General features: G+C 54.4%; 1 protein-coding gene across 1 annotated transcript in view; it reads left to right on the top strand.

Annotated features, from left to right (window-relative positions):
- CRISPLD2 (cysteine rich secretory protein LCCL domain containing 2) overlaps positions 1-24,911 on the top strand; it is a gene marked incomplete at both ends in the record, with an annotated part of 45,611 nt that overhangs the window by 15,965 nt on the left and 4,735 nt on the right. The window contains 7 exons of the mRNA XM_080703452.1: positions 1,164-1,224; positions 5,346-5,412; positions 5,891-6,021; positions 7,609-7,652; positions 9,993-10,065; positions 14,668-14,743; positions 19,130-19,263. Of these exons, the coding sequence (XP_080559578.1) occupies positions 1,164-1,224; positions 5,346-5,412; positions 5,891-6,021; positions 7,609-7,652; positions 9,993-10,065; positions 14,668-14,743; positions 19,130-19,263 (586 nt within the window). The remainder of the gene's footprint in view (positions 1-1,163; positions 1,225-5,345; positions 5,413-5,890; positions 6,022-7,608; positions 7,653-9,992; positions 10,066-14,667; positions 14,744-19,129; positions 19,264-24,911) is intronic.

Raw genomic sequence — 24,911 nt, 5'->3', positions numbered from 1 at the left:
ACCTCTCAGCACGGTGAGGCCACCAGAACGTGCCTCTAGGAGCCCTACTGGACGGGAGGTTAAGTGCTTTTCCAGAAACTTCTAGAAATCCCCCAATGCAGACCATCCCATGGTTACCTCTGCTCTCCCAGGACTTCACCTCCTGAGGCTTCACAGTTCACCTGCCCAGGTAGAGCCTGCTTCCCCATCCACATGCCCCAGATATCACTCATGGGGCCCCACACACAGCCGCCACTGGTCCCGCTGGACAGAGGCGCCTTCCCATGGGCACACGATGACCGCCCGCGTTCTCTCTGCCTCCCCGGTGCACACCCAGCAGCGAGACGGGAGGCTGGGCTCTCTGCGGGAGGTGCAGGCCTCCTCCCATCCTCCGCCACTGGTGTGTCTCCTCTCCCGCCTTCAAGCCTGGCACGCCAGGCACATGGCCTCTCTGACCCTTGCTTTGACAAGGACATCTGCCGGCGCCATTATGGCACAATAAGTGTGTCTTCAAACCATAACACTCCTCCCAGACCCTGACACATCCCCATAAAACAACCCGAGGAAACTCGGCAGAACTCATCTTGCCCAGGGGAGGCAAGGCAGGCTTCCCGCGCCCAGCTGGGCAAAGGCCCTCTTTACAAGTCCTGAGCCTGGCGCGGTGTGCACACCTGTAATCCCAGTACTCGGGAGGTTGAGATGGGAGGACCACAGGCGCGAGGCTGGCCACAGCAGCTTAGCGAGGCCCTCGGCAACTCAGACCCCGTTTCAAAATAAAAAATAAAATAGGACTGGGGGTATCGCTGGGAGGTAGAATGCTCCTGGCTTCAATCCTGAGTAGACACACACACACACACACACACACACACACACACACACACACACACACACACACACACACACTGGGATGGACTGTGTGCCAGCCCCTTCCCAGTGGGCACCAGAGTCAGCCCATGATGTGTGTGAGTTGGGCCTCAGAGGGGAAGTACCTCGTCCAGGGTGACGCTCCCTGCTGTGAGTGGCGGGTCTGGACGTGCGCCTCCCCGCTGCAGCCCACAGTGTAAGGCACTGCTCCCGTTCCGGCATGGATTCCAGGATGTTCCAAAACGTGCCAGGCGCAGGGCAGACTGGCCCTCCTGGCCGTCTCGCCGTGACGGCTGGCTCTCTCTGCATTTCCTTCCTAGCTCAGATCATCCACTGTGAGACCAAGATGAAGGACCAGTGCAAAGGGTCCACGTGCAACAGGTGAGCCGGGCTGGGGCGCCCCCACACCTGCTGGTCTGCACGCTGCCACCGGTCACCAGAAAACGCTGCACTCCCCTTCAGCGCGACAGGCAAACCGGGCGAATTAGCCTCGCTGCGACACCCCAGCGATCCCCCATTGACTGAGCCCTTGGCGTGCAAAGATGGCCCTTCACTGGGAGGGCCACTGTCAAGACTGGACCTGGGTTTCCCAACTGGTGCCGTATGGACTCAGGGCCAGCGAAGTCTTTGTGGCAGGGTTGTACTGTGCGCTGTGTGGTGTCGGGCAGCTTCCCGGGCTCAACCAGATGCCAGCAGCCAGCCCCCGCCCCCAGGTGGCAATAAGAATGTCTCCTGGCACTGGAAAGTATCCTCTGAGGGTGGAGTTGTCCCCCAGTTGAGAACCGCAGGCCTGGAGGGTGGCCCTGAGGTCTTCTGGGGAGCTCACACCTGTAGCCACCAGGTGTGTTCTGTGAGGCCTTGCTGTGTGAGCAGGTGGCTCTCAGTGGACCGCAGCGTGGTGGGGAGGAGGCCCTCCCCAGATGTGCCAGGCTGATGCCCCTTGTGTAGAAATGCCCACCAGCCACTCCCAAGCTACCTGAGGTCTAACCGCCAGCTCTCAGTGTCTCCTGAGGATTCGGGAAGCCGCCCTCGCCAGACAGCGTCCGGGCTGCTCACCACTGGGTGTGCCTTGGATTCATCTGGGGACACTTAGGAAGCGCGGCTTCCAGGGGGTGCCACCATGCCCAGCTCAGACTTAGGGGTCTTCGTGTGAGTTTGCAGAGCTGCTCCAGGAAATCTGTATGTGCGGCCGGAGTGTGAGCCCGACGCTGGGCGAGCGTTTTCAAAGTCAAGAGCCTGGCAGAATCTTTGGGGGTGTCTGTTGAACGCAGGAGTTCTGGGGCCTCCCCTCGATCCGGGAGGTGGGTGAGCTGGAGATCTGGCCCTGGAGCAGAGGAGAGAGAGGCTTTCAGCTGCGCTTGGGAGGAGGTGGTGACAGCCGGCCTGTGGATGTTTTCCTGGAGCCGGGCGCCGTGCAGAGCTGGGTCTGAGGGGAGAGAGGTTCCGGCTCGCTAGACACAGTGAGGACCATTGTGGCAATAATTCCAGGCAGTGTGCAAAGCCCTCTCACCTGGGCCAACTCAACAACTCACTGGTTTCTGCCCTAGAGGCTGAAAACGGGTGACCATCCGGTCCCAGTTTTCTGGAGGGGGTCCCTGATTTACTGCTGGAAGTCCTGGAGACCCCTGGGTCCTGGGCAGACCGGGGTGCTGGGTCACTCAGCTGGGAGTGTAGTTTAGACAAAGTCTTCTGAGAGAAGCTGTGGGATTTCAGTGAGGTAACTCACGGAATCTACCGGGAGCGTGTCCATCTCCCCAGTCCAGGCTGGGCCCTGGGAGCGTATCGGGGAGGTCGAGCAGGCCCCTCCAGCCGCGGGAGGCACGAGTGGGCCCTTTGCCATGTGGAGGAATGTTGCAGGCTTTGGCAGCGCTACCCGGCTGCTCTTTCTGGTAGCGCAAGACCAGCAGGTGCAGCCTCATGCGAACCCTCAGGTTCCCGATGGGAGAGCCAGGCCCTCGGGAGAGGGGACGGTGCTTGTCCCTCTGACTTCTGGCATCCGTTGTCTGAAGCGGAATCAAGTTCTAAAGCATCTGTTGGAAAGAGAAGGCTGTGGCTCCTGTTCTCACCGTGAGGCTGTGGAACCGGGTTTGCCAGGAGGATGCTGAACACGGGCTTTGGCAGGAATGAACAAGGGTGCTCCGAGAGCCCGGGAGGAAGCTGCTCTGCGGGCGGGCCCTGGGTGCCATGACGGTGGGCAGTGGTGGGCAGTCTGCAAGAGTGAGACCGGCTGACCTGGGGGTGAGAGGGGCCAGCCGTGGCGACATTGGAGGTAAGGTGGTCGCGCCTCAAACCGGGCTGGCCTAGTGCCCCGCGTTAGGACGACGTTTGAACATCCATGCTGGGCCTTTTGAGCCCGGACCATGCCCCTTGCAAACCACCAGGCCTGGGAGGCCACGGGGCGGAGCTGGCCTTCCTGTCAACGCTTGCCAGAGCACGGCTCACCTTGTCTGACTATACCCAAGCAAGAGAGGATGATGGGCGGGGTGGGGGCAGATCTACCCACCAAGACCAGTCAAGGCCCCAGTCACAGATGGAATGCAGTCCCCACCCACCAATAGGAGAAGGCACAGGCTCTCCAGTAAAAATAATGCTCACTGGGCTTTTTAAAAAGCCATTTTTGAGCTGGGCATGGTGTGCCAGATGTACCCCAGTACTTGAGAGGCTGAGAGAGGAGGATTGCAGGTTCAAGGCCAGCTTCAGCAATTTAGTGAGACCCTCAACAACTTAGTGAGACCCTGTTTAAAAAGAAAAATAAAAAAAAATGGGGCTGGGGATGTAGTTCAGAGAGAGAATGCCCCTGGGTTTAATTCTCAAAACCACTCCCCCCCCAAAAAAAAGCTATTTTTGTTCACTAGAAATTACTCAGGAAAACAGCAACAGCAAAGTATAAAGGAAAAACTAAGTGTCCTGATGGAATGAGTTGACATGTCCCCTCCCGATCTCTCCTCTGTCGGTGAGGCCGGGTTGCGTGAGTCTTCCTTGGTATCTTGCCTGTATATTTACATTTCATAGTTTCCAGAGTCCATAAACATTCCCCAAGCACTTGGTGTTTACTTTTTAAAATCTTTTAAATTTGTTTTTATTTTTTGTGGTTCTGGGGGTAGAACTCATGGGCTTTTCTACCTCTGGGCTATACTCCCAGACCTATTTTATACTTTATTTGGAAACAGGGTCTCACGAAGTTGCTGAGAGCCTCACTCAGTAGCTGAGGCTGGCTTTGAACCTGCGCGATCCTCCTGTCTCCGCCTCCCAAGCGCGGGGATGACAAGCGTGCGCCACCACGCCCGGCTGTACTTGGTTTTTAGAGGCTGCACAATCCGCTGACGTTTGGCTACAGAACAGGACGTTGGGCCCGTTCCCTGTCACCTGCTGATGTCCTCCCAGGCTGTGTGGCCACGGCTGGAGATGAGTCTCACTGACTTTTTGCTTGGGAGCTGTGCTTACACAGGAAATTTGAGGGTCCATGTATAGGGACTTTAAGGCTTTTGGGGGTACAGTAATTAGAATTGAACCCAGGAATGTCTTACCACTGAGGGACATCCTCAGCCCTTTTCTAAAAATTTTTATTTTGAGACAGAGTCTTACTAAGTTGCTTGGGTCAACTTCCAACTTGTCCTCCTCCAGCCTCAGCCTCCTGAGGTGCTAAGATGGTAGCGGCATGACCACTGTGCTGGCCTGAGGCTCCGGCATGGCCACTGCGCTGGCCTGAGGCTTTCTTACAGATTTGTTTGTGCTCCTTCCTGGGCAGGAGCATCATCGTTGAGTTTTACCTTATTTAAAACCCCTCGCAGCCGGGCGTGGTGGCACACGCTTGTAATCCCGGTACTTGGGAAGCTGAGTCAGGAGGATGGCAGGTTCACAGCCAGCATCAGCTTCTTAGACTCTCTGCAACTTAGGCCCCATTCAAAATAAAGAATAAAAAAAGCAGGGCTGGGGATGTGGCTTAGAGGTAGAATGTCCCTGGTTCAATCCCCAGTACTGAAAGCAAAACCCTTGCATCCGGGCATGGTGGCCCAGGCCTGTACCCTCAGTTCTCGGGAGGCTGAGACAAGAACACAGGTTTGGGGCCAACTTCAGCAACTAAACGAGATCCTGTTTCAAAATAAAAAGGACCGGGGGTGAGCCACAGAGGCAGAACGCCCCTGGGTTCGACCCCCAGGACCACAAACAAAACACCTTGCGTAGGACAGCTTGAACTCGGCTCCTCCTTCCCTGGCTCCGTGGTGACGGGTGGGTGGGTTTCGTCCTGCGTCTTAAGCCATCCGTCTTTCTTCTGGGAGTTGTCTACTTGGTGCCTGTTTAAACCCAGGATGACGGTCTTCAGGACCGCTGTGTGTGGCTCTGAACTTGAGCCGGGGCCGGGCAGCCATGACTTGCTTGAACGCAGGAGGGTCTCCGTCCGTCAAACGTCCTAAATCTAACAGCGACGCTACCAAGGGCTCTCTCACGACGTCCGCCTGCGCCATCCATCCCCGAACACGGCTTCTCTTCTTCCTCCCCAGGTACCAGTGCCCGGGGGGCTGCCTGAGCAGCAAGGCGAGAGTGTTCGGATCTCTGTTTTACGAAAGCGTAAGTGTGGCCAGCACGGCTTTAAGTGGCGTCATGGAGCCCTGCCCTGGGCTTGTAAAGAAGGCTCGCGGTTTTCATAGTGAAGGCTTGCTTTCTTCTTTTTCTTTTTTCTTTTCCACCGGGCGGGCTGGGAGGACTGATGCCTGTCCTTGGGGCTCCCCGGCTGGCGAGCTGCCTTGGGGAGCCGGGGCTGGGCCTCCCCAGGAAGGCCGGTCTCCACTTCAGTCCAGCCTTAGCATGCTCCATTGAATGGGGGGGGGGAGTCGTGTCCCCCTGCTTGGGCATTAAAGAGAGTCCCGTGAGTTCTTTAAGATAAGCAGCCCAGGAACAGAGACGGGGTTATGGGGATTGGTGACAGCCGCGGGTGGGGTGAGCTGCGGCCCGGCCTTTTGGCTTTTAGTGGGTTGAACGCAAACATCTTTGGTATTTTTGACAAAGATGAATACAGAATGGGTTCCCTGTCCTGCCCCCTCCCCAGGCGTCCAGCATATGCCGGGCTGCCCTCCACTCCGGGGTCATCGACGACAAAGGCGGCCTGGTGGACATCACCAGGAACGGGAAGGTCCCCTTTTTCGTCAAGTCTTCGAAACACGGCGTAGAGTCTTTGAGGTAAGTATCCTGTCCTGTCCCCAGGGTTCTTTAAAACCATCTTTTCGTGCCGGGCGTGGTGGCGCACGCTTGTAATCCCCGCGCTTGGGAGGCGGAGACAGGAGGATCGCGCAGGTTCGAAGCCAGCCATGCTGGCTTAAGAGACCCTGTTTCCAAATAAAAATATAAAAAATAGGTCTGGGAGTGTAGCCTGGAGGTAGAAGGGCTTCCGGGAACCCCAGTACCACAAAAAATAAATAAAACCATCTTTTCTGGTTATAAAATTGTTGTTGAGACTTTGAAAAGTATTGAACAATATAAAGAAACAGGAAAAGAATAAAGATGATCTAAATCCCGTAACTCAGAAATCACCTCCGTGGTTGGGTGTGGTGAGGCACACCTGTAATCCCAGCAACCGGGAGGCTGAGGCAGGAGGATCTCAGGTTAGAGGCTAGCCTGAGGAGCTTAGGGGGACCCTGTCTCAAAGCACAAAGGGCTGGGAGGTAGCTGAGTGGTCCGGTGCTCCTGGGTCCAACCCCAGGGAAAAACAAAGAGAGAAAGGAAAGGAAATGCCCCTGCGGGCCATTTAGCTTATTTTATTCTTTTTTTTTTTTTTTTTTTTTTTTTGCAGTAGTAGAGATTGAACCCAGGGGCATTCTACCTCTGAGTTGCACCCCTAGACCCCAGCCCTATTGTTTTTTATTCTTTATTTTAAAACAAGGTCTCACTAAGTTGTGGAGGGCCTCACTTAAGTAGCTGAGGCTGGCTGTGAGTCTGCGATCCTCCTGTCTCAGCCTCCCAAGTGCTGGGATTATAAGCGTGCACCACCACGCCCAGCTCGTGGATATTTTTCTGTGTATGTTTCTCACTGGTTGAGTGTGTGTGTGTGTGTGTGTGTGTGTGTGTGTGTGTGTGTGTTGCTGAGGGTGGAACCCTGAGGCTTTTCTACCTCCAGGCTATAATCCCAGAACTATTTTATACTTTATTTGGAGACAGGGTCTCCCAAAGTTACTGAGGGTCTCCCTAAGTAGCTGAGGCTGACCGCAAACCTGCGATCCTCCTGTCTCAGCCTCCCAAGTACCAGGATTCTCAGCATGCGCCACCACGCCCGGGTACTGGTTGAGTTTTGAATTCTCTACACACAAACACACATACACACACACAACCACACACCAACAATAGGTCTAACTCTAATGCTAATATGTTTAAGAATGGTATAAATAATCAGTGACTTCCTTTGTAATATTGGAAGTTTTGAAGTTTATCTTACGCGGTTGGAAACCATCATCCTGAGAAGTCTGTGGACTTCACCGGCTGCCGGGGAGTCCGCGGTACAAAAGGCTAGGGAGCCCTGCTCTAGAGCGTTCTAAGAGCCGGCAGGCTCTCGCACCTGAAGAGGAGCAGCGTGCACCGGGGCCTCAGTCAGATGAGCCGCGGAGCACGCACGTGTGCGCCTTCCGGAGGCACCCCGCCGGGCCGGAGCGGGGCTCAGGGCGGGGCACACGCCTGACACGTGCAGGGCCTGAGCTCAGCCCCCGGCTCCTCACAAACGCCCGAGGAAGAGCAGGAGCAATCCCACGAACACTGACCTCCCGTCTTCTTTTCCAGCAAATACAAAGCTTCCAGCTCGTTCACCGTGTCAAAAGTGAAAGGTAAGTCTCCGGTTCTTACGGGACCGGAATACGCGGGCCACCTCCGATTTTCCGGGAACCTCAAGTCCCGCAGCCCTGGCCTCCCGGTCGCCCTCCCCGGTGGCAGCACGGGTCTCTGCGGCGGGGAGGCTTTCTCAGGAGCCGCCCAAAGATGCCCTTCCTTCAGCGCCCTCGTAGACATGGGTGGACTCGCAATTGGCCCTGGGTTACGGCTCGTTTTACTAATTACTAGAGCCAGAACACAGATTTGGGGCTACCCAGGTAAATATATAAGGTTCCCTCAATCTCATTGGATGATACTGTTTAGTATAAGGAAATCCTGCTTTACTCGGGAATTCCCTTACATGGACGTAGCTGTAATAACAACGTCTCTTTTCCATGGCAAGACAAGGCAAAAACCCAGCAGAATAAGCCAATGGGTATGGAAGAATAATCCCGCAAACAGGGAAACAATTATAAAACATATGTATGGTGATTGTCTCATTAGCATTTAGCCACAATATATGTTTTAAAAATATAATTTGAGCCAAGCGTGGTGGCGCGTGCTTGTAATCCCGGTGCTTGGGAGACGAGAGGGTCGCACAGGTTCAAAGCCACCTTGCTGGCTTAAGAGACCCTGTTTCCAAATAAAAAATAAAAAATAGGTCTGGGAGTATAGCCCAGAGGTAGAAGGGTTCCACCCCCAGTACCACAGAAAAAAAAATTGAGCCGCGCGTGATGGCGCACGCTTGTATCCCAGCATTTGGGAGGTTGAGACAGGAGGATTGCGGTTCGCAGACAGCCTCAGCTACTTAGGCCCTCTGCAACTCAGTGAGACCCTGTTTTAAAATAAAGAATAAAAAATAAGGCTGGGGGTGTAGCTTGGAGGTAGAAGCCCCTGGGTTCCATCCCCAGTACTGCAATATATGTGTATATAAAATTTGATCTGAATCTTACTAGAGATAACTATTGTGAACATTTGGGTGGGTATTCTAGCTTACTTCCCATGTGTATCAAAAGAATACCCATTGGTGATATATACACTGATAACATTTGCAGTGGAATTACGTATTTTAGTAACCTGATTTTTTCTTAAGTAATTCTGAGTCAGTTCTGAGTCAGGAATATATTTCCCCTTTAAATTAAGTTTAATTTAAATTTTTTTTTTTTTTTTTTTTTTTTTTTTTTTTTTGCGGTACTGGAGATGGAACCCAGGGGCATTCTGCCTCCGAACTATATCCCCAACCCTATTTTTGTTCTTTATTTTGAAACAGGGTCTCACTCAGTTGTGGAGGGCCTGAATAGCTGAGGCTGGCCGCGAACCTGCGATCCTCCTGTCTCAGCCTCCCAAGTCCTAAGCGTGTGCCGCCACGCCTGGCTTAAACGTTTCCTAAAACTGGCTCTAATGACCCCTTCGCCCCAGCAGTCCATTGAACAGACGTCTCCGATGTCCTGAGCTACCCAGCTTCTTTTGGTGGTGACAGAGATGCACCCTGTGCGAGTGATAAACTAGAACCGGGGTCAGCAAACTGCCCCTGGGCTGGACCTGCCTGCCGCCAGTGTTTGTAAATAAAGCTTTATTGAGACACGGCCCACGCTCATTTCCACATCACCAGTGACTGTTTCCTGCTCAGGAGCAGAGCTGAGTAGGCTTGATGTGACCGCAGGGCCGCAGGCTGAAAACATTGCCTATCTGGGTTTTTGTTTTTATGGTGCTGGGATTGAACCCAGGGGCATTCTACCTTTGAACTATACCCCCAGCCCTATTTCCTTTTTATTTGGAAACAAGGTCCCTCTAGGTTGCTGAAAGCCTCTCTAAGTTGCCGAGGCTGGCCATGATCCTCCTGTCTCAGCCTCCCAGATACTGGGATTACAGGCATGTGCCACCACGCCAGCTCCATCTGGTCTTTAAGAAAATTTGTCCGGAAGTCAGGCGTGGTGGCCTGGAGGAGGACGTCCTGTGTGTCAGGGCCCCCAGGCGGCCAGTGTTAGAACAGCCTCCTCGCCTCTGCTATGGAAACATAACACAGGGTGGCCCTGAAGGAAAGGGCCATTGTCCCTGGGCTGAGATGAACTTGCAGAGAAAGAAGCAGGAGGGACGCGCCCAGACGAGGAAGCGCCACGCTGCCTGGCTGGGGCCTCTCCTCTCCCGAGCCCGGCGTCGCACCTGCATCCTTGGTGCACATCTGTGTGCGTGCGCGCGATCAGTCCGCTCGCAGACATGCTGGGCCGCTCAGCTGAGGCCGTCTCTTCCCAGAGGGCCTGCATGGGGGAGAGGGGCCGCGGGCGCCAGCCAGCTCTGCTCAGGACCCGGAGCGCCGGGCTCGCAGGACCTGACGGCTCCTCTGTACTCCGTTACAGTGCAGGACGTGGACTGCTACACCACGGTGGCCGAGCTGTGTCCGTTCGAGAAGCCGGGCACCCACTGCCCCAGGTAAGGCTGGGGGAAGGAGGGGCGAAGGACGTCACCCTCTTCGGCCTCCCCAGCCGTGCCTGTCTCGCCCATGCAGAGCTGGGCACAAGGCGCCACGCTGGGTCACTCTGGTTGTCAGTCACTACAGTGAAGCAGAGACCCTCAGCCCTTCTCCTTAGACCCTGCTCTTAATGGGGGAGGCATTAAGTTCCTCAGGCCCTGCCCAGGCCACTAAAGACCTTACTGATGGCTCCTGTGTGCCCCTGGGGCCCAGCGCCCTGCTCCGGTGAACATCACAAGAAGTAGCCGTGTCACACCTTGGCTTGCCGGACAGAGTTCTGTTCCTTGTCTGAATGGGCCCTCCCTCGGAGCTCCAGGCCCGCTATTCAACGCCTCTTTGTTTTTGTGTTCTTGGCGCTGCGGATTGAATCCAGAGATGGTTTACTTCCAAGCTACAGCCCTATCCCTTTTTATTTTATATTTAAAAACAGGGTTTCACTAAGTTGCTGAAGGTCTTGCTAAATTGCGGAGGCCGGTCTCAAAACCATAATCCTCCCACCGGGCGCGGTGGCGCACACTGTAATCCCCGCGCTTGGGAGGCAGAGACAGGAGGATCGCGCAGGTTCGAAGCCAGCCGCACGCGCTGGCTTAGGAGACCCTGTTTCCAAAATGAAAATGTAAAAATAGGTCTGGGAGTGTAGCCCGGAGGTAGAAGGGCTTCCAGGAACCCCAGTACCACCAAAAAAAAAAAAATAATAAAAAACCATAATCCTCCTGTCTCAGCCTCACAGGTGCTGGGACTGCAGGCAGCACCACGGCGCCCAGCTCATTCCTCTGTCTCAGGTCGCCAGGGACTCTGGAAGCTGGCGATCCTCCGTCCCCTTTAAATGAGTCGCTGTTTGTTCTGGACTCTATTCCTGTAGTGTTCATTCCCTCCCTCCTCTCTCTCTCTCTCTTTCTCGGCACTAGGGATTCAACTCCAGGAGCATAACACCTCCGAGCCATATCCCCAGCTCTTGTTATTTTATTTTTTGGTGGCCGTCTTGTATTTTTATTTTTTGAGGCCGTCTCTTCCCGGAGGGTCTGCATGGGGGAGAGGGGCCGTGGGCGCCAGCCAGCTCTGCTCAGGACCCGGAGCGCCGGGCTCGCAGGACCTGACGGCTCCTCTGTGCTCCGTACTGGGGTTCCTGGAAACCCTTTTACCTCCGGGATGCACTCCCAGACCTATTTTTTAAAAATATTTTGTTATTTGGAAATAGGGTCTCCTAAGCCAGTGAGGCTGGCCTCGAACCAGCGCAATCCTGCTGTCTCTGCCTTCCAAGCGCGGGGATTACAAGAGTACACCACCACGCCTGGCCCGTTATTTATTTATTTATTTATTTAATTATTTATTATTATTATTATTTTTTTTTTGGTGGTATTGGGGTTCCTGGAAGCCCTTCTACCTCCGGGCTACACTCCCAGACCTATTTTTACATTTTTATTTGGAAACAGGGTCTCCTAAGCCAGCGCGCGCGGCTGGCTTCGAACCTGCGCGATCCTCCTGTCTCTGCCTCCCAAGCGCGGGGATTACAAGCGTGTGCCACCACGCCCGGCCTATTTATTTATTTTAATTTGGAAACAAGGTCTTAGGTTGACGAGAGTCTCACTACACTGCTGACGCTGACCTCCACCTGCGATCCTCCTGTCTCAGCTTCCCAAGCATTGGGATTACTCCAATACTTGGCATGCTCCACCATGCCTGGCAACCTGTAGTGTTTTCCATGGCTCGCTCTCGAAGTAGCTTTTAAAAAGTGACCCTTGCTGAGGTCTCTGGCGAAATCCACCCAGCATAAGTATTTGAATTCTGTGGTGCCCTTCTCCCCGAGCCCGCTCCCTGGCTCCCTCTGTCCTCTGGGTGATCGCCCTTGAATCTTCTCAGGGGGAGAGCGGCCTTTTTCATAAATTTAGAGGATTTTTGAGAGAAGCGGAAGGAATTTTAGAAAATACAAACACAAAGAAAAATTTGGCAGAGCGCACATGTCTGAAATGTCCGTTTCTGGCCTGCCCTTCCAGGAGCAGCAGGAAAAATGGAGAGTTCTTAGACTCCCAAATTCTTTTTTTAAAAAGTATACACACAGCTGGACGTGGTGGTGCATGCTTATAATCCTAGTACTTAAGGCAACTGAGACAGGAGGATTGCAGATTTGAGGACACTCTCAGCCATTTAGTGAGGCTCTTAGCAACCTAGTGAGATCCTGTTTCCAAATAAGAAATAAAATAGGAGCTGGGAGTGGCGCACACTTGTAATCCCAGCATTTGGGAGGCTGAGACAGGAGGATCATGGTTCACAGACATCCTCAGCTACTTAGTGAGGCCCTCTGCAACTCAGTGAGACCCTGTTTCAATAAAGAATTAAAAAAATATAGGTCTGGGGTGTAGCTCGGAGGCAGAATGCCTCTGGGTTCAATTCCCAGTACTGCAAAAATAAAAATAAAAAAATAAAGTATACACAGCCAGGTGTGATGGTGCACGCTTGTAATCCCAGCATTTGGGAGCCTGAGGCAGGAGGATCATGGTTCATGGCCAGCCTCAGCTACTTAGTGAGGCCCTCCGCAACTCAGTGAGATCCTGTTTCCAAATAAAGAATAAAAAACAGGGCTGGGGGTGTAGCTTGGAGGTAGAATGCCCCTGAGTTCCATCCTCAGAGCCACAAAATAATTAAATAAAATACACACACACACACACACACGCACGCACGCACGCACGCACGCACGCACGCACGCTTTCGCCCTGCCCTGCCCTTCTGTTCCCTTCCCTGTAAGAAGCCTTTCAATCCTGCCACCTGGCTTCCTTCCCTCTCAGGCCAGATGGTTTCCAGCTGCCATTTTTTTTCAATCCCTGGCCTGCGGCAGACCTTTCCAGATCAACACAAAAGACCTTTTCTTAAGCGCAGCTCCTGGTTTTCCGGGTTGGAGCTTTCCATCCACCTGGGCCCGCCCGGCCCCAGGGCGAGGCTTGCTCTCCATCCCGGGCTGGGCTGTCCCTCAGGTGGGTGGGCGCTGGCCTCAGAGCCCAGTGACCTAAACATCCCCTGGGGTTATCAGCAAGCCTTGGACGATCCGTGAGTCACCGAGGTGAGGCCCCACCCCTTCCTCCCCACCTCGGGGCGGAGGCCTGCCAAGCAGTCATTGATCAGAATCTGCGTGCTGTGCCCACGTGTGAGCTGGCGGCACCCAGGCTGGGGAGGGCGCAGTTCACAACGCCCACTCCATCCCTCCTGGGTTTTTACCCCCTTTCCCTTCCTTCCTGTGCCCACCTTTTTTCCTACGGGGGTTTTAAATTCTCCACGCACCGTTTAAGAAAGGCAGGAGCATCTTTGCTCCTGCGGGGATGGGAGACGATAGTCTTCTCTCCCTCTCTGTGTATGTGTGTGGTCCTGGGAAGTGAACCCAGGGGCTTTCTACCTCCGAGTCACATCCCCAGCCCTTTTTATCTTTTATTTCCAAACAGTCTTGCTACTTTGCTCTAGCTGATCTTGAACCCGAGATCCTGTCTCAGCTTCCCAAGGACAACTAGAGTTAGACTTGTGCATTGCTGCGCCCGGCAGCATTGTCTGCTTGTCTCTCTGTCTCTCTGTCTGTCTGTCTGTCTCTCTTTCTTTCTTTTAGTGCTGGGGATTGAACCCAGGAGCCTCTCAGCCACACCTACCTCCAGCCCGTTTTGCTTTTTATTTTGAAGCAGGAGCTCACGAAATCGCCGAGGCCGGCCTCGAACATGCGCTCATACTGTCTCTGCCTCCCTAGTACGAGGATTACAGACGGGGTGCTACCGTGCCCGGCCAGTATAGTCTTTCTTTTCTTATTTTGTTTTTGCAGTACTGGGGATGGAACCCAGGGGCTTTCTATCTCCGAGCTACATCCCCAGCCCTTTCTATTTTTTATGTTAAAACAGGGTTTCACAAGATTGCTAAGAGTCTCAATAAGCTGCTGAGCTACTCATGAACCTGGGATCCTCCTGTATTAATTAGCCTCCCAAGTATTAGGATTACAGGTGTGCACCACCATGCCCGGCTAGCTATTGTCTGTCTGTCTGTCTCTCTTTTTTACTGGGGATGGAACCCAGGGACATGCTCCCTCCAAGATATACCCCCAGCCCTATTTTTTTATTCCTTATTTTGAAACAGGGTCTCACTGGCTTGCAGAGGACCTCATTAAGTAGCTAAGGTTGGCCTTGAAATGGGATCCTCCTGTCTCAGGTATCATATCTCTCTCTCTCTCTCTCTCTCTCTCTCTCTCTCTCTCTCTCTCTCTCTCTTTGTGGTACTGGGGTTTTTGGAAACCCTTCTACTTCCGGGCTACACTCCCAGACCTACTTTTATACTTTTTTATTTGGAAACAGGGTCTCTTAAGCCAGCGCGGCTGGCTTCGTACCTGCGCGATCCTCCTGTCTCCGCCTCCCCAGTGTGGGGATGACAAGCATGGCCACCGCGCCCGGCTGGTATTGTCTCTTTTAAAGAGCAAAATGTAGCTCCTGTCCCCTCTGCATGAGGCCCTACACCTGGAAATTCAGATACAGAAAACCGCTCTGGAGCCCTGCTTTCAGCTGACCGTCCCCACCCCTTAAATCCCGTTTCTTTCGCAGAGTCCGTTGTCCCTCAAACTGTAAGGATGAGCCGTCCTACTGGGCCCCGGTGGTGGGATCCAACATCTATGCAGATGTGAGTATGCCGGCGCCTGCCTATTAGGGCCTCAGAAGCCGAGCCCTGGGCTCCGGATTCGGAAGCCCGAGCTTTTACCCCGCGCCTCTGGCCAGGTTTAGACGACTCATTTCTGTGTCAGCTGCCGCAGTTACCCACTGGCAGAGGGCTTAGCCCCTCGCTGTGCACGGGCAGGGACGGGGCATCTCACCCTGCATTTGCCCCCCCAGGGTTGAAAGGTTTTTACGTTTCATTTTCCTGGGAACTTAACCATCTTCCAGCACATGTGTTGAGTTTCTAGAAAGTGGCTGCCTCTTCTGTTGCATTTCTTCCTGGCTGGGCATGCGCTGAGCTGCACACGGCCATCCTCCTCGACTCTGCGCTAACGACCTCTGTTATCATGGTGGGGCTCTCCCTCGGTCTCCCGCCCTCGCCCCAACAAGCGAGCGTCCTCCGGCTCTTCCCAAGTGACTGCTCTAGGACTTGGCCTGGCCCCTCCCGCCGTCCGGGGCCCAGGGCTCTGTCGACCCAGGAGACGCACCTGTGGCCCCGGGTCTGCTGGCACAGGCGTGGGGCTTGCCAGGTCAGAACAGGCCAGCTCTGGGGTTCTGTAGTTCGGGGACCTCCTAGATCTCAATCTCTGTGGTCAGATTGCCGTCACAGGTCTCCAGCTGACATTTCCCTCTGCCGTTCTGGGTCCTCTTTTGGGTCTCACCCTCTCTCCACCGGCATCTGCCTTCAATTCTTCCAGATTCCTGTGACTGTGAGGTCGTCTGGCTCTGTGAGGTCAAGGCAACCTTCATGACTAAGCTTTCCCTTGTCCTTTTTCTTTCCTCTTTAAATCAGACTTTTTTTCTTGGGTGCTATTCAGCTAAAATTGAATTCTAAAAGATTTTTTTTTTATGGAACTGGGGGCGGAACCCAGGGGCTTTTCTACCTCCAGGCTATACTCCCAGACCTATTTTATAATTTATTTGGAAACAGTGTCTCACTAAATTGCTAAGAGCCGCTGGGATTACAAGCGTGCGCCACCACCCCCGGCTAGATTTTTTTTTTAAAGAAGGAATAATACATGTTGATTGTTACACTAAATGCTCAAACCAAGTCTTGCCATTAAAAAGCGGAGCTTGTGGTTTCCCGATGATTTCAAAGTAAAAGGATAGACAAAGCTATTTTAGGAAAATTCAAGCAGGCAGAAGGAGTGGCCACAGGACCAGCTGATAAAGTGGAACTTATACTTCAAGGTAGCGAACTGGAAACGGGAGTCCCTGTGCAGTAACACCGAAAGTACACATGACAGAGAAGGTATGAAAAACAAACCCATACGCATCAAGCAACACGGCAGGTAAACACAGAAAGCAAAAACGTTAGACTTGCAAAGAAACTTGATATAGATACTAATACGAAGCTGTTTTAACTCAATACCTAGGGTGTTTTAGGAGCTTTAGTAAAACAGTCTCTAGGTATCTGTACCACCTTCTTCATGGAAAGAAAACAGGGCTCAGAATAACCTTCCCCAAGTCACGGAGCGCGACTGGCAGAGGCGAGGGGCACAGGAGGGTGTGTCTGGTCTTCCGGCTCTTCCCTCCCGTCTCGGGCTGACCTGTACTTGTGACCACGCCGCGCTCAGGCATGCAGGTGGAAACCGGAGCGAGGCTAAGGGCATGTTCCCTGGGGTTCTGAGCTTTCGGAACTACAGGGCTAATGATCTGGTGTACAAAAATCGCTCCATCGGCGTTTGTTAAGGAAACATATAGCCGGGCGTGGTGGTGTATGCTTTGCAATCCCAGCATTTGGGAGGCTGAGACAGAAGGTTCCAGGCTTGAGAACAGCCTCAACTACTACTTAGTGAGGCCCTTTTGCAACTCAGTGAGACCCTGTTTCTAAGTAGAGAATAAAAAATAGGGCTGGGGTGTAGCTTGAAGATAGAATGCTCCTGGGTTCCATCCCCAGTACCACAAAAAAATTAAATAAATAAAAATAAATAAAATTGGGCTGGGAGTGTCATTTAGAAGGAGAATGCTCCTGGCTTCCATCCCCAGTACCCCCCGCCCCACAGGACACAAAAAAGAGGAAAAGGTAGAGAGGGAGGGAGGGCGGGGAGGAAGAAAGCCGCCTCCGTTCTGGAGACTCTTTTCTGGCCCTGGTTTCTGGGTCACTCTGTGTTCTGGGAAATGATGATGGCTTTTGGAAAATGTCTGTTTAGCTAAGAGATTTATTTTGGGCGCACTCTTGCAGACCTCCGAAGGGCCTAGCAGTGCCTGCAGCCCTCGCCTGTTCACCAAAAGCGCCTCTCTTGGCCGGCCCTGGCTTTGTGGCACGGCGGGCCCTGAGAGCGGGGCCTGACTTACCAGAGCGGGACGTGAGGCGAGGCTTCCCCTCTGCACCTCAGTTCTCCTTCCCACTCCCCCTTGCAGCTTGGGCAAGTTCTCATGCTGTGTGTAAGTCAGAACCCCCGGAGCGCAGATTCGAACCATTTTCCCGGGCCCCTCCCGTAACAGTGACCGTGACTCAGTGGGCCTGGGCAGCCCGAGTGTCCCCGTGTCTCAGGTGTCCGCAGGTGGTGCCGATGCTCCATCTGAGGTCACGAGGCTGGAGATGACGTCCCTGGAGAGGCCCCGTGGGCGGTGGTGACGTGGGCTTTGCTTTTCAGTGGCGGTATCTGTCTTATCCTGAGAGAACTTCCTGCGTTTTGGCCTGCAGTAAGCCCTCGATCGTCCTCAGTGGTCCCCACACCTTTTTTTCCCTTATTGCTGCGCCCTATGCAGATGGACTAACAGGAAGGCAGGAAGAGGAGGGGACGCCTTTGCTGCCAGCCGTGGGTGTCCCCGACCAGATCCAACATGGGCCTGGCATTTTTACATCTCTGCCTGCGGCTCCGCGTAATCACAGGAAACCTGGGTGTCTCTGACGTGCAGGGAGCCTCTGGGATGGAGCAAGGCCCTGGCCCCAGCCCTGCAGAGTGCCCTCCCTTGCAGGCTCACAGAGGGCTGGTGGGATCGCCCCTCCTGGCACCTGTTGCATCGGGAAACAGCCCCGAGGCCCCGCTTCAGCTAGTGCAGGAGGCGGAGTGAGCAGTGCTCTGAGAGACAGAACGAAAACCCCTTCCCACGAGCCAGCGCCAGGGACAACAGTAAACGCTTTGTTCTCGATTACAAAACCCACCTCCGCCAGGGCCAATTTCAGAGGAAACCTTTAAGGACTGCTTCCTTCCTTCCTTCCTTCCTTCCTTCCTTCCTTCCTCTTTCTTTCTTTCTTTCTTTCTTTCTTTCTTTCTTTCTTTCTTTCTTTCTTTCTTTCTTTCTCTTTCTTTTCATGGGTCTGGGTATGAAACCCAGGGACATTCTACCTTTGAGCTACACCCCAGCCCTAGTTTTTATTCTTTATTTAGAAACAGGGTCTCACTGAGTTGCAGAGGGCCTCACCAAGTAGCTGAGGCTGGCCGCGAACCTCAATCCTCCTGTCTCAGCCTCCCGAATGCTGGGATTCCAAGCGTGCGCCACCACGCGAATCATTTCATTTAAAAAAAAAAAAAAAAAAACCCTGCTTCTCTTTGAGATGGGTACAAATTCATGGCCTCTTAACCTTCCAGGGGCACAGGCCCCTCTGAGGGTCTGAAGTCCTGGGTGCTCTCTTGTGCAGACAGTGAATGAAGCCAGGTGCTGCCTTGGCTTTCCTGCCCCAGCCCCTCCTGACCTGTAGAGCTCCGCTTACAACCCCAGGGCCTTGCATCTGCCCCGGGGCCCTCTTGGGCTGAAACCTCCCCTTATCTGTGCATGCCACTCTGCTTGCACAGGGCCTTCCGCAACAGGTAAATCGGTCAGGAAAGCGAGAAACCGGCTTTCAAGCCTGGAGCGTGAGTGGGTGCGTGTCGTCTTTTTGAGGGCAGCGTGAACTTCCCAGGGAAGTTTCTTGGTTCAGGGTGGTTTTTCTTGGTCCGCGTTGGCAGCGCCCACCTTGGGCGGCCTGGCCTTCGCAGGACAGGCAGCGGCTGGAGCCCGAGGGCAGATCCCCAGGAAGGCTGCCGTCCGCGGTTCTGAGGACGGACGCTCGCTAGCTTGGGGTGCCATTGGAATCCGCGTCTTCAAGGCGCCCCCTCTACCCATGCACTCACATCTGGAACCGCTGGGGAGGTGCTGCGCTGCTGGTGGGGCGGGCAGTACGTGCCTATCCCTCCGTGGCACAGATGGCCTGGCGCATCACGGGCGCTCAGATAGTTATTTGTTGAGTGGATGAATGGATATAGTCAGGCGTATTGGCGAGCCCGCCGGGGAACCCAGCGAGCACTGGACATTTCCTGGGGCCGATGTGGTCACCCTACCCATGGGCCCAGTAATGGCTGAGCCCCAGCCGGGAGGACCGGGCGCCGGCATCCCCAGCACTGACGGCGCCTTCCTGTGCTCCTAGACGTCTGGCATCTGCCGGGCAGCCGTGCACGCGGGCGTCATCGGGAACGAACGCGGGGGCTACGTGGACCTGATGCCCGTGGACAAGAAGAAGAGCTACGTGGGCTCGCTCAGGAACGGCGTCCAGTCCGAAAGGTAGGCCCGGCCTCCCTGCACACCGGGTGCGCTTGCCCGGCTCTCACAGGATGCCCTGGCGAGGCCTGGGTTCTTTTCTTCTTCTTTTCATTTTTACAAAGTGTAAACTCTTTTTTTTTTCAAACTTCCTATTACCGATGCGTGTTTTCGTAAGAAATTGAGAAACTGTAGAAACATCAGATAAACCCAAAGGAAAACAAATAACCATGCTGGTGCGCCCTCTGGTCCCTTTCCTGTGTGTGAGCGTGTGCACACGTGCTCCCCCCATTAACACATGGGGTCAGAGCGGAGTTGCACAACAGCCCCGCCCAGCTCCCCACGGTTGGGGTTCCGTGGCGTTGCAGGGACACGGGCAGAACATCTGTCGCACAGCTGATCTGGCCCTGCATTACCAGCCTCGTGACTTTGAATAAGCCTCCTGGCTCCCGGGCCCTCGGTTTCCTCACCCGTGCAACCCGGAGGGCAGCAGCCCTGCGCCCAGCCTGGGTGGGGATGATAGCGCTCATGGTAGGGCTGACCGGCTGTGAATAGGGTTCTGTCATCACACAAAGATCCACGCTGTATCTGTGTGTGTGAGGGGGCACTAGGGATTGGATCCAGCTACACCCCAGCCCCATTTTATTTTTTATCTGGACACAGGGTCTCATTAAGTTGCTGAGGGCCTCACTAAATTGCTGAGGTCGGCCTTGAACCCAGGATCCTCCGTGTTAGCCTCCCAAGTACTGGGATTGGGGGTGAGCGCCCCCACGCCCAGCTGATTGCTCTGTATCTTATGAGCTCACAGATAGTGCTCTTAAAACCTCCTGATTTACCCCATCAGCTACGACAGCCAGGAATTCTATGTCTCGTTGATGCGCCACACGGCACTCTGTGCTGGGGACAGGGGTCTGTTTTCATCCTGGGGGGCCGATCCCCCATGCTGAGCACCGTTCCCGGGAAACGTCTGCACGCATCATGCCAATTTCCCGAGATTCCCGGGAGCGATGCTCTGGGCCAGAGCCTGCGCCGTCTGAGGTTTGGAGGCCCCTCTCTAGAATGTTCCTTTGAGAAGGCCCGGCCCTGGTTCTGGCTGCCAGGCCGTTCTCTCTAATGCGTGTTTATTTGTTCTCATGCCCGTGGCAGTGGTTGGTAGCGCCCGCACAGACCCTGGAGCCCGCAGACCCATGCCCGCCCGGGGCTTCCTCTGAGAGCTCACAGCAGCCCAGGCCTTGAAAGGGGAGGACCGGTCACCTCCGGTGGGGTTGGGGGCCATGTGCATCTCTGGGGCTGCCGTGACGCGGTCTCATAGTCCAGAGGCTTCTGCGATAGACGCCCATTTCCTCGTGTTCTAGAGGCCGGAGGTCCAGGGCAAGGTGGGCAGGCGGCTCCTTCCTGTCTGTGCTCCCGCCTGCTTACAGCAACCTTGGGCAGGTTGGAGCAGGGGACCCCAATTCCACCACAATCATCTCTGTGGAGCCCCATCTTCAACACACATGCCGAGGTCTCGGGGGAGGACCTCAACCTGTAGATTTGGAGGGGCACAGAGAGGGCAGTTTGGCCCCTGGCAGGGGCATGCTAGCTCTTGTATTTGAGGGGCTCTCTTTAGAAAAGGAAAATTAAGCCGGGCGTGGTGGTGCGCGCTTGTAATCCCCGTGCTTGGGAGGCTGAGACAGGAGGATCACAGGTTCGAAGCCAGCCTCAGCTACTGAGTAGGCTCTCAGCAACTTAGTGAAACCCTGTTTCCAGATAAAATATAAAAAAATAGGTCTGGAAGTTTAGCCCGGAGGTAGAAAGTCCCTGGGTTCCACCCCGAGTACCACAAAAAAAAAAAAAAAAAAAAAAGAAAAAGAAAAATTAAGTCAAGAAGATAACCAGGCCTTTGAGGCTAGCACGCCCAGCTTCCTGGGGAGGACTCCTGCACCTCCCGGCCGCGCAGGGCGCTCTGGGCAGCGGCCCCTGCCTGTGTAGACTCCGTGGATTCTATTCTATCCTGCGGAGTCCTGCTCATTCTTCTCCCAGGCCACATCTCTGACCTCATGGTTCCGACTTCTCAGCTGAGCTTAATGGAGGGAAATTCCACTTACTTAATGGGAGGGAAATGGTGCCCTGATTAGCTGGAATTTCCTGACCGGGCTGGAGAGAAGTCCCAGGACACCACTCCATGGAACTCTCTGTGTCCCTTTAAGAGAAAACAGGCTTCTGGGGAGGGTGGGCTGGCTCACAGGGGAGCAGAGGTGGGGTGGCCCCGGGCTTTGACCTTGGCTGGGCCTGAGCATTCTCAGGGAGAGAGGGGCCTCGGAGCTTATGTATCTCGGGATGTCTCTGTCCAGAACCCTTTGTTTTGGGTTTTTTTGATTTGTTAGCGTTTGTTTATTTGTTTTGGCAGTGGGGATTGAACCCAGGAGAATTCTACCTCTGAGTTATACCCCCCCATCCTATTTTATTTTTTATTTTGAAACAAGGTTTTGCTGAGTTGATGCGGGCTCGCTCAGTGTCTGAGTCCGGCTTCAAATGTACGATCCTCCTGTCTCAGCCTCCCAAGTACTAAGATTACAGGTATGCGCCACCGTACCTGGCTTCCAGGGCTATTTTGTGTGTGTATGTGTGTTTGGGATTGAACTCAGGAACATTCTATCTGCCACCCCTTATTTGAAACGGTCTTGCTGAGTTGCTGAGGGTCTCTTAAGTTGCCGAGGCTGGTCTTGAACCTGCGATCCTCCTGTCTCAGCCTCCTGAGTACTGGGATTACAGGCGTGCGCTACCAGACCCAGCTTCCAGAACCGCGCGCGGGCGTGTGTGTGTGTGTGTGTGTGTGTGTGTGTGTGTGTGTGTGTGCATCTGTGTCACTAGGGATTGAGCCCAGGGGCATTCTACCTCTGGGCTGCACCCCTAGCCCTATTTTTATTTGAGAATAGGATCTCACTAGGTTGATGAACCTCACTCCTTGCCGAGGCTGGTCTTGAACCTGCGATCCTCCTGTCTCAGCCTCCCGAGTACTGGGATTACAGGCGTGCGCCGCCATGCCCAGCTTTCAGAGCCATTTTTAAAGACAGATGCTATAAAGAGATTGGGGGCATGCCAGTGGTGACACGGCCTTCTTGGTCACGTGGTCTTTCCAAATCTAACCATGTGCAGAGAGGCACGTGCGGGGACTTTGTCTGACTAGAGAGTGGGCGGCGCCTCCGAGCTGGGCACCGTCCAGGGGCTGGGACGCAGCGGGGACGGAGGGAGGCGCGCCCGTCCTCAAGCGGCCAGCGCCTGCCGAGGCGGGACCCAGGCGCGTCTCAGGAGCACGTGCTCAAACCTAGTTTCTCTTCTCCTCTCCCTCTCTCCTCTCTCTCCCTCTCTCTTTCTCTCCGGAGATTGAACCCAGGGACCTCCTACCTCCAAGCTGTACCCCCAAATCTGTTTACTTATTTCGAAGCAGGGTCTAGATAGATTGCTGGGATCTTGCTGGATTGCTGAGGCTGGCCTCGAACCCATGAGCCTCTCATCCCAATCTCCCAAGTACGGGCATGGCTCGCACGCCTGGCTTCAGATTCTGAAACTTCTAGTCGCTAGAGTAAAATGCACAAGAAAGGACGTGTCGGGACACATTTGAATTCAGTGTGTCCATGGCAATGTCATCTCCATCTGTAACCAATACAAAGTTGTTAAGAAATGGGCCTTCCTTTTCTGCGTAGAAGGTTGGGGTCTGGCCTGGACTTCACACACCTTGGTTCGGACGCCCCCTTTCTAGCCCCCGCTGGCTGGCGGTGCCTGCACCTTGGACGGCCAGCTCTAGGAATCTCAAGGGATTGGTGGCTGAGCATCTTCCAGAAAGTCTAGAAGCGGAAGCCGCGGGGCTGTTGGCCCAGGTCTGATGGGCTCTGCGCTCTCTCCCGGCCGCACCAGGCCAGCGGGCTGCTTGGCTTCCAATGCCATTTGGAAAATGTCTTGGCAGCAAATGCTTGACCAGTGCTCGCCAGTCCCACCCGCTTTAACTCAACAGCCCCCACGACGGCGCTGCAAGGCAGGCACTGCTGTTACCGCCGTCTTATTAGTAAGAACAGCACAGCAGGAGAGGTCGCGCAGCTTACCCAAGGTCGCCCAATCAGCAGAGCTGGCAGACCCGGCACCCAGGCCTCCAACTGGCTTGTCTTGTTCTATGGGCCCAGACCCTTCCATGGGCGGCTCAGGGCAGCCTGGAGTGCTGAGTTGCACTTGATCCTATCTTTACAAATGTTTGTTTTGGTTTTGTTTTTGTTTTTTAAGCTAGGCATGGTGGCGCACACTTGTAATCCCAGCACTTGGGAGGCTGAGACAGGAGGATCGTACAGGTTCGAAGCCAGCCTTGGTTACTTAGTGAGGCTCTCAGCAACTTAGTGAGACCCTGTTTCCAAATCAGATATAAAAATAGGTCTGGGAGGATAGCCCGGAGGTAGAAAGTCCCTGAGTTCCACCCCCAGTACCACACAAAAGATAAATTAAAAAAATTTTTAAATAGCTAGACAGGATGGCATCCCCCTGTAATTCCAGCACTTGGGAGGCTGAGACAGGAGGATCTCAGGTTGGAGGTCAGCCTCAGCAACTTAGTGAGGCCCTGTTGAGAAAATAAAAAAAGGCTGGAGTGTCGTGCAGAGTAGAATGGCACTGGGCTCCATCCCTGGTAGGTGGGTACGTACCTATGTGTACACGCACATGCACACGTGCCAGGTGTTTCTCTTCCACCTGTCTACCTCTGGCTCCCCCACATCCATGGGGCCAGCTCCTCGGCCCCCGGGACGGGCCGTGCTGCTGAGGGGTCGCGGCCCTCGCCCTCCCATCGGGCCTGTTCTGAGGTGCCAGATGGCCGCAGGATGCTGAGGCATGGTGAGCCAGCTCGCCCCAGTGCTACCAAGCGCATGGGGAGGGTGAGGGCTCCCAGGGTCCCACAGGCTTCCCGTGGGCCTCTCCCTGGCTGCCGCTGACAACGACGCCTCTCCTTCCTCCTCCTCTCCCTCCTCCTGTCTCCTTCCTCCTCTTCTCTACCTCCTCCTCTTCTACCTCATCCTCTTCCTTCTCTTCCTCGCCCTCTCCTTTCTCCTCCTCTTCCTCTGTCTCCTCTCCTTCCTCTTCCTCTCCATCTTCCCTCCTCTCCCTCCTCTTTCTCTCCTTCCTCCCCTTCCTCTCCTTCCTCCCCCCTTTCCCTCCTCTCCTTCCTCCTCTCCTTCCTCCTCCTCCTCCTCCTCTTCCCCTGCTCCACCCCTCTGAAGAACTTCAAGAGATGGTGCAGGTAATTTTAGGACATGAACAGTCTTAACCCCCGCCACCAGCAGCCACTGTGAACACCTTGCTGTTTCCCTCCAGGGCGTTTCTGCTTACATGGACACAGTTTTAAAAGGGAGGACCATGTCGTCGGCCTCCATGTGTGGAGGACCGTCTTCTCACCACCCCTGCCCGACCTCCAGGTCGCTTCCTCTTCCTGTGGCCCTAGGGTTCAACCCAGGGGCGTCGACCTCGGAGCTAAAGCCCAGCTCTTTTGACTTTTTGTTTTTGACACAGGGTCTCCCTGAGTTGCTGGGATCTCGCTGGGTAGCTGAGGCTGCCCTCCACCTGCGATCCTCCTGTCTCAGCCTCCCAAGTACTGGGGCTGCAGGTGTGCGCCGCCACGCCCAGCTTCCTGTTTCCTCTTTCTTTTACTGTAACCG

This window comes from Muscardinus avellanarius, assembly GCF_963383645.1.
Source record: "Muscardinus avellanarius genome assembly, chromosome: 10".
Classification (NCBI taxonomy): domain Eukaryota; kingdom Metazoa; phylum Chordata; class Mammalia; order Rodentia; family Gliridae; genus Muscardinus; species Muscardinus avellanarius.
Note: the sequence above shows the minus strand (reverse complement) of the source record. Positions and strands in the feature narration are given on the sequence as shown.